General features: G+C 44.8%; 1 protein-coding gene across 1 annotated transcript in view; it reads left to right on the plus strand.

Annotated features, from left to right (window-relative positions):
• gabrr2a (gamma-aminobutyric acid type A receptor subunit rho2a) overlaps positions 1-6,246 on the plus strand; it is a 40,057-nt gene extending 33,811 nt beyond the window's left edge. The window contains exon 7 of the mRNA XM_031875863.1: positions 2,756-6,246. Coding sequence (XP_031731723.1) covers positions 2,756-3,091 — 336 coding nt within the window. The 3' untranslated portion in view covers positions 3,092-6,246. The remainder of the gene's footprint in view (positions 1-2,755) is intronic.
• Positions 6,247-8,979: the final 2,733 nt, after the last annotated feature.

Below are 8,979 nucleotides of genomic sequence, written 5' to 3' on the forward strand. Positions count from 1 at the left end.
ACCTGCCCGTGCGCGGGTCGATGAAGCTGGCGAGTGTAAGTTGGTAGGCGTGGGAAGGTAGGTTATCGACGGTGGAGTTCTGCTGATCGATGGTCGGCAAAATCGAGTAAGGATTTATGGGTTTAAAGACGGCGTTGGATATGGCGGAACGTCAGAGGGAGCGGCATCGTTGTGTTGACCAATTGTGTGGGTCCATCGCTGGAAGTGGACGGCGTGGGGGCACTGGCATCCCGGTGCCAAGTGTCCCGGCTATGGCAACTTGCTGTGGTTGCTGGAAGTAGGAGGTGGTGGAAACTAGCATCCGGGTGCCAGGTGTCCCTGTTACGGCAACTTGCTTTGTTTTCTGGAAGTAGGTGGCGGGGGGCACTGGCATCTCGGCTAAGGCGACTTGCTGTGTTTGCTGGAGGTAGGCGGCAGAGGGCGCTGGCATCCCGGTGACGGGTGCCCGGGCTAGCAACTTGCTGTGGTTGCTGGAAGTAAGTGTCGGGGGGCACTGGCATCTCCGGTGCCAGGTTCCCTGGCTGGAGAGGGCTGCTGTAGTAGGCCGCGGATGTTCAGGTTCTCCTGCCAGGTTTGGCTGATGTGGCTGCTTGGAATGGAAAACTGGGGTGCCGGGTTCCCATCCCACTCGCTGCTACCGTGGAGCAGTCGCTAGGAACATGGGAAGCTGTATGACCGATAAATGAGCAGGAACAGTTCTCTTGAATGAGTGTTAAGGGTTACTTGTAATCTACGACGAGTGTTGTAGACGGCTTGGTAGCTATGCTCGTTAAACGTGGCTGAATGGACGGTTCTCAATTTGTCTGGAGATGACCACGAATTGCTGCGGGCGCCATATGTTTCTGTATCGTCGTGTCGGCTTACGTAGCCACGCTGCGTAGGTTATATTTATGCGTTATGTAGCGGCAAAGGCACAAATTGGATGAGCGAACGATTGGATTTGAGTCAGGTCGAGACGAACAGCACGGTAGATTAATGGTTCCATTCCGGTTTGGATGTCGTATAATGTTTCATTAGAGAGTCCTCTAAGGGCAGATGTCCCACTACGTTGTTGCGTTGTTGCTTGCTGCGTTGTTGCTTGCTGCGTTGCATTGCTGCGTTGCATTGCTGCGTTGCGTTACGGCGTTCCGTTGCGGCGTTCCGTTGCTGCGTTCCGTTTTATATTCTGTTCTTCCGTGTCGTCATGCTACGCCGTCACGCTACGTCGTCACGCTATGTCATCACGCTACGTCGTCATGCTACGTCGTCACGCTACGTTGCCAAGTTGTCGCGTTGTCATGTAGTGTTGAATTTGTTACGTTATGTTGATACGTTACGTTGTTCGGTAACGTGCACTGGTTGAGCGAGCGAGGACGGATGGTAGCATTAGCTTGGTATCGTGCATGCTATGTACTATGTCGCAGAGTTTGGAGTGCGCTTAGAGAGGGGGACAGAGGAAAGAAGATCTGGCAGCCCGGTGCCTGGGTATAGGCAAAAGAAGGGTGGTGTAAGGGAACAGCGAAGGGACGGACGGGTGAATCCGGCCAGAAGGTGGGATGGAATACTGTGAAAATTGAAGGGAGGAAGCGAGAGTTGGCATCTCGTTGCCGCTATGGAAAGTTGAGTTTGCCTGAGGTAGTGGAGGGGGATGAGAGGTGACGCACTTCAACCTGGCAACCTGGAACTTTGTGGGTGGGAGGGCGGAGCTTAGGGGTGCGTGGGTGCGTCACGTCGTTGGCGTTACGCTGGTGTGTTTTGGATGTAGGTACGTTTGTTTTTGTTTTTGTTTTTCCTGGCGTGACTTTTGGAAAGTTGTGAGGAGTTGGCACAGTTTTTCTTTGTTGTCGGAGCGGTGGTGAGGAATCCCTTTCGATGCTCTCAGCAGGCGGACTATGGTCCAGTCGGAGATCTTAGCTGGTGCGTCTTCGATGGGGGACCTGGCTGGAGTGCGGGAGCGGTGGCGGCGGCTTTGAGCACAGCGTGCCGGGTAGCCAGATTCGTCGGAGACTCGTTCCCGTGAGCTGGGTCTGGAGCGAGCGAAGAAGGAGAGAGCTTGATTTACATTTCCGTTTTCTACATCTGGAGGTGGCAGGTCTCCCTCTGTCACCGAGATGTGAGTTATTGGAGGACGGCCGTGGGTGTGAATCTTCGTATTGTCGGATGCTGGCGGGTGGATGCAGCTAGTCGGCGTGGTAGAGATCGGCGGGTTTGGCTGCCTGGACCCTCTCGATGGCGGTTGGCGGCATCTCGTGGGAGGCAGGTCGAGTGCTTCCCTGGGCTGTACGGGTGGCCTCTGGGGAGGCGAACTGGTCGTCGTCGCCAGATGGGCTGATGAACAGAAGGTCCATGTTGGCGAGGTAAGGTTTTTTTTTTTTTTTTCTGCGTGGCGTTCCGGTTGCGAGTGCGGAAAGCGCGAGCAAGCTGAGGCTTAGTCAAGAGGTAATGCTGACCTTTATGAAAGTCAGGTCACCAGAGTTAAATCTGATTATCCCCTGGGTACCATGAATATTCATAACAAATATTATGGTATTATTGCCTATAGTTGTTGCGAAATCTCGTTCTGGACCAGAGTGTTGGAGCAACCATCAAATTAACAATCGCCCATGACTTGCATGGCAAAAAGGTTTTTAGCATGTATCACCAAATTAAACCATCTAGGACACAAATGGGTTTGATTACTTATTTTAACACTTACCTGATAATCCCCACAAAATTTGTTTAAAAAAAATCCCTTGTATCACAATAATGATTTAATTGGATGTTTCTTCCCTGCCAGTCACTGCCCTGCACCTGCGGGATCTCCCAGACGCGAACCATGACCATGTTGGATGGCACCTACAGCGAGGCCGACACCAACAGCATGGCCGGCTACACTGAGGAACCGATGGAGCCGGAGGAGGAGCAGGAAGAACTGCATGAGGTTCCGGAGAAGCCCGAACACATGGTGGTCCATCTGTCAGTGAGCAGCGAGTCCACCACCACCAAGAAGAAGAAGAGCCTGCGTGCCCTCAACATCATCCAGAACACGCACGCCATTGACAAATACTCCCGGATGATTTTCCCTGGTTCCTACATCTTTTTCAACATTATCTACTGGTCCGTCTACTGCTGAAAGATGCTCCTGGGTCTGGACTGAAACCAGAGAGATTAACAAACAGACTGCATCAGAATGGGACACTAACTCAAAGCGTGCTGTTGTGCTGGATGTCTGGTTCTGCAAAGTGCAAGTTCTACAAAAAATTTAGCATTGAGACTGTGTGATTGATTGAGGATTGATTTGATTTCGTTTTTTTTCCTCATGTAGCAATTTGAATGTTCATTAACACTAACTATAAACAAGGAAAATAGTCATTTGAATGCTGTTTTCAAACTACTGATGCTGATGAGTCTTTTTCACCTTCATTACCTGTCAAGTGCTGTTGAAAAGCTCCTCATTACGACTGTTCCTGCCAACTTTGGTAGGAGAAAAAGTTCATTTTTGTATTTGAGTCTTACGATTGATAGAAAGTTAATATCTGTGAAATACTTAATTGACAGGTCTCTTTACATTTATTTTTTTATAATGATTGTCAAGCTGTGAATCATCATGATTATTATTCTACTGTCCGTCAGTCATGACTTCATTTTAAACAGCGATGACGCCTGAATTTCTAGTATGTCAAGATAACACATTCTGACCATATTCTTTAAGCCTGTTATCTAAATAAGATAATGTAGGCTGTATTTTGTGGTGCTTTTAGCTTAATGTTAATGCCAACATGCTAACATGGTCATGTTAACAGTAGGACGATGTTTAGCAGGTAACATTTACCATGCCCACCATCTTGGTTTGGCATGCAAACATTAGCTAGTACAACTGAGGCTGACGGGAATGTCATTAGTTTTGCTGGTGTTTGGTCATAAACCAAAGTACTGTGACTGGATTGAAACTGGATGATGATGGTGCCAGGTGAAAACTCTGGATAACCAATGGTATTACAATTCATTCCTTGGAGAACATGAATGTGTGTACCAAAGTTCATGGTAATCAATCCCATAGTTGTTGATATATTTCACTCAAAACCAAAAAGGTCAACCTCATGGTGGCACTAGAGGCAGATCAAGTCCGACCATCACCAAAGCCACTAGGATTCACCATCTGGAGGAAATATGTCTGTAGAATTGCAAGACCATCCATCTAATATTCTCCAGAATATGTCAGTTTGGACCAAAGTAACCACCCCTGAACCTTCTCTGGAGCTCCACTGCTAGCATGGATACAAACTGTTTTCTAGTGATGACTTTAATGTATCTTTTTCTGAGGATAACAGGCTTCAGTACTCCGTGGTCAGTCGGAGTGAATTTCATCAATGAGTCTTTTCTCTCTGTCGTGACATTTAAGTGATGTCCATCCAAATGTAGCCCAAATTTTAACCGAATTTCCAGAAAAGCGTTATTTGTCATGTGAATATTCAACACCTTCTCACTTCCAACTTGTCAAATATGGCAGCAGTGGCCCAAAGCTACAGACTATGATGCTCTACGTACCCCTCTAGCATCAGGTTTGGACGTGTCAGGGAGGGAGTGTCAATATACGGATGCATGCAGAGTATCTTTTCAAAATCAGAACAACTTAGATTAAGGAAAAGAGCATGGTTGACATTATGTGACTGACTTAACAATCACGTGACAACCGAATGATAACTCACGATAGTAACGACTTATAACCCCGATCAGACACGTCTGAAACACGTCGCTAGAAATGCAACCCCCACAAAACCATTGTTGTTATATGGTACAGCGCGCCTGGCGTGCACACCTCGCTTGCGCCACGGATCATATTTTTTTTAGCATTTTTAGACCCGCATAAAAGTTTTTTTAGTCTCAACTTTTCAGCACCAGGCGCGGAGTCATCAAATCAAGCAAAAGGCGAGCTGCAGTACTTTACCACTGCCTTTCTGTTTTGATGCCGGTAGATGTGGTAGGAACGGACAAAGGCAAATGCAGATCCAAGGTTGATATAAGTGTTTTTAAATTACAATGATCATTTCTCCCCTCCTCTTCATCCAACAGCAGAGCCACAGCAGACCTTGACATCTGCTCGAAACCAATTTTTTTCCCATGTTAATTACATTTGGCCTGGTTGAGCACGCAGCCCAGCTCCACAGGCTGTTCAGCCTAATGACTCATGGTAGAAACAACTCACGTGACTAATGACTCATGTGACTAGCAACTTACGTGACTAATGACTCAGGATAGTAATGACTCAGGTGACTAGTGCCTCAGGATAGTAACGACTCACGTGACTAGCGACTCACGTGACTAATGACTCATGATAGAAATGACTCACATGACAAGTGACTCACGTGAGTTAAGCGAGCAACGATACTAACAACTCCAGTGACTAACGACTGAAGTGACAAAATAAGTCAACGATGACGTTTAGTCTCACACAGAACACAAACAGCGGTCTCCTGGGTGAAAGACCTCTTTTTGTATGACCCATCTACCAACACTCCCACCTACACACCTCAAGCGTATTAGGCACTGAACGAGCTGTGGTATTTGATGTGTTGGGAGTGAGAAAGGGTTGTTAAATAGGTGGGTACTAAGCCTCATGTCTATTGGCATTAAACAAGAAGAAGATGGCTTAACATGATATAATTAGAGGAGCCCTGGTCCAACCTCAAACGTTGGAAAAACCATATGGGAAATGGAACAATTCTATTTGCTTTATATATTAATTTGAAGAACATTGCAATCTCCTCATCGCTCCACGTGGGTTTTTGTGGTTTAATTGATAAGGCAGGTGGATGGAAGCACAGCTGAGAAAGAAAATAAATATCTTCAGATAAAGTAATTTTAGGGTATCTATCTTCAGCACCACAACACAATTTAATCTCTTGGTGAAATTTGAAATTCAAGTAATGTTCTTGAGATAACAAACCTAAAAAAATATATTCAGATCATGTATTATTTACTGGTTTTGTATTGTTGTGCTGTTCTGATTTTATGATGATTCTCTAAAGACTACAATGACTTTTTGGTAAACTTTTGTAGCCAGGTAATTTTCACAACACAACACTGAATTACTTAAAGGGTCATCTTATTTATTGTGAAATTTATAAGTACTGGAGATGACTGTGGTGATATACAGTATGTGTTATAATATCTAAAAGGTTTATTGGCCAGTGGGACATTTTCTCCTCAGGTCACTGTAGTCACTTGTCCTCGTGAGCAAACAGAATGAACAAAAGCTGGCTTAATAAAAATGAACTCGCTATTGAATGCAGCCAATTACTCAACATCATTTCAGAGGGATCTTGTCTGTGAAATAAAGGTTAAGCGCACTATTTGGTTAAAATGTATTTGTATAGCACTTTTTAAAAAACAACAAAGGTTGCCCAAAGTGCTGCACATACAGTAGATAAGCAGTCATACAATCAAAGACTGGATTAATAACAGTAAGTGACATTAAAATCAAGACAAACTGACACAAATCACACGAAAGTGCCGTGTTCAGATCAAAAGTGATAGGCCAGTGAAAATAAATAGGTTTTTAAACGACTGTTAAGCATTGGTAAGGTGGATGACAACCTAACATGAAGGGGAAGGTTGTTCCAGAGCTTAGGGGCAGCAACAGAGAAGGACCGGTCGGCCCAGGTTGTCATTTTTGTTTTTGGAACAACTAAAACCTGTTGGCGGAGAGATCTTAGTGAGCGAGGTGGTATAGGGCTGCTTCAGGTCAGACAGATAGACTGGGGCAGCGCCATTTAAACACTTAAAAACAAATAACATTTTAAAATTAATTCTGTACTCTACAGGTAGCCAATGAAGGGATTTTAAGATCTGTGAAATGTGTTCACGCCTGTGTGTACCAGTTAAAAGTCTCACTGCTGAGTTCTGCACCAACTGAAGGCGTGATAGAAGTGTTTTGCCGATTCCAGCAGACAAAGAATTACAGTAGTCCAGCCTGTAGGTGATAAAAGCATGAATAACTTTCTCCAGGTCTTTTGAGGATAGAAAGGCTTTGACTTTAGCTAAGAGTCTTAGCTGAAAGAAGCTGACTTTGACCACGGACGCAACTTTGACCACGGACCCAAGATCACGCCCAGATTTTTTACATGGAATTTGCAGTGGGTTGCCATGGGGCCAAGACACAATGAGGGATTGTCCGGTATAGCAGCTGAAAGGCGAGAGGGATTTATTAGCATGATCTCTGTTTTACCTTCATTGAGTCATAGAAAATTTTGCGAGAGCCAGTTTTTGACATCAGCCAGGCAGCACATTAAATAATTTATTGAGGCAGTTCCAGGTTTGAGGGGAAGGTATATTTGAATGTCGTCGGCATAGAGGTGATAAGAAATGTGTTTCTGGAAAATGGATCCAAGAGGCAGCATGTACAGTGTGAACAGTAGTGGGCCCAAAATGGACCCCTGCGGTACCCCACAGGTCAGGGGGGCCGGTTGAGAGGAGCAGTTGCCCATGTTGACAGAGAATGATCTGTCGGTCAGGTAGGACTTAAAACATTGTAGGGCAGTACCTCGGATGCCGACGGAGTGCTCAAGTCGGGAGATTAAAATGTCGTGGTCCACAGTGTCAAAAGCAGCAGAGAGATCAAGTAAAAGCAAAATGGCGGGATCTCCAGCATCAGCAATGAGTAAAAGGTCGTTAAAAACTTTTAAAAGGGCAGATTCAGTGCTGTGAGACGTTCTAAAACCAGATTGAAAAACATCACAGATGCCGTTTAAGCTGATAAAAAATTGAAGCTGTTGAAATACAACTTTCTCAAAGATTTTTGACAGAAAAGGCAAAGTGGATATTGGTCATAAATTTGATGGGTCAGAGGGTTCCAGATTAGGTTTCTTGATGAGAGGAATTAATGTTGCATGTTTAAAACAGACAGCTGTTTATGATTGACAGTATACATGGTCCAATTTCAACAAAAACCTGCTTAAAGAGACCTGAGGGGATGATGTCAGAGTTGCAAATTGTAGTTTTTAGTTGAGCAACAATTTTAGTGAAAGCTGGGAGGGGAAAAGGCTTTAAATGGTCCAACACAGCAGAAGAAGTGGGAGAGTTACTTGGATCAATGTAGTGGGATGTAACACCAGACCTAAGTTCTGAGATTTTGTCCTGGAAGAACCTAAGAAAGGTGTCGCACGTTGTGATCGGGGGGGGTTGATAACAGAGTTAATGGTGTTGAAGAGAATTGTTGGCCTGTGGCAGTGATTTGCAATTAAGTCAGAGAAGTAGCTATTTCTAGCTGACTTAACTGCATCCTGGTAGTTACTGAGTAAGTTCTTTAAGATTTCAAAGGACACATGGAGCCTGTCTTTCTTCCATTTTCTCTCAGCCCTCCTGCACTTTTGCCCGAGCGGCTTCATTTAACCAGGGTTGAGGTTTCAGTTTGGGGCAGTATGACCTCAGGGGGACACTGTCAAGAATTGCATGGCAGGTGGAGTTAAATTTTGTTAAAAGATCCTCTGGAGGAAAGTGCAATTGGGTGATATCATTCGTTAAAAACAGTGGCGTGTCTCTGAAAGCATTTAAAAACCATTGTGCAGTACTGGAGGTGATAAAAGGAGAGTAGCAAACAGGGACAGGTGGGGTTAGTGTGTGAGCCAGCAGTAACCGCTTCAAAGATGACAAGCTTGTGGTCCGAGTACGTTGCTTCACATTTCACTGATGTTTACAGAAACACCAAAAGATAAAACAAGGTCCAATGTATGACCATGTACATGAGTGGGACCAGAGACTAGCTGCTCAAGATTAAAAGAGTCAATCAGGTTTAAAAAGTCATTCACCATTGGCTTAAAAGAACAACACACGTGAATATTAAAATCACCAAAAATTTAAATACTATCATATTTTGGGAAGATTTCAGCTAATAATTCAGAAAACTCCAGGATAAAAGCACCATTGTGTTTAGGAGGCCGATAGACAAGTGCACATAAAGTTATGGTGGACTGTGAAAACTCAAAGAGTTGAAGCTCAAAGCTGGAGAATGGATCAATTTTA

The sequence above is a fragment of the Anarrhichthys ocellatus genome, unplaced genomic scaffold (assembly GCF_004355925.1).
Source record: "Anarrhichthys ocellatus isolate YVR2014 unplaced genomic scaffold, GSC_Weel_1.0 scaffold98, whole genome shotgun sequence".
Classification (NCBI taxonomy): Eukaryota; Metazoa; Chordata; class Actinopteri; order Perciformes; family Anarhichadidae; genus Anarrhichthys; species Anarrhichthys ocellatus.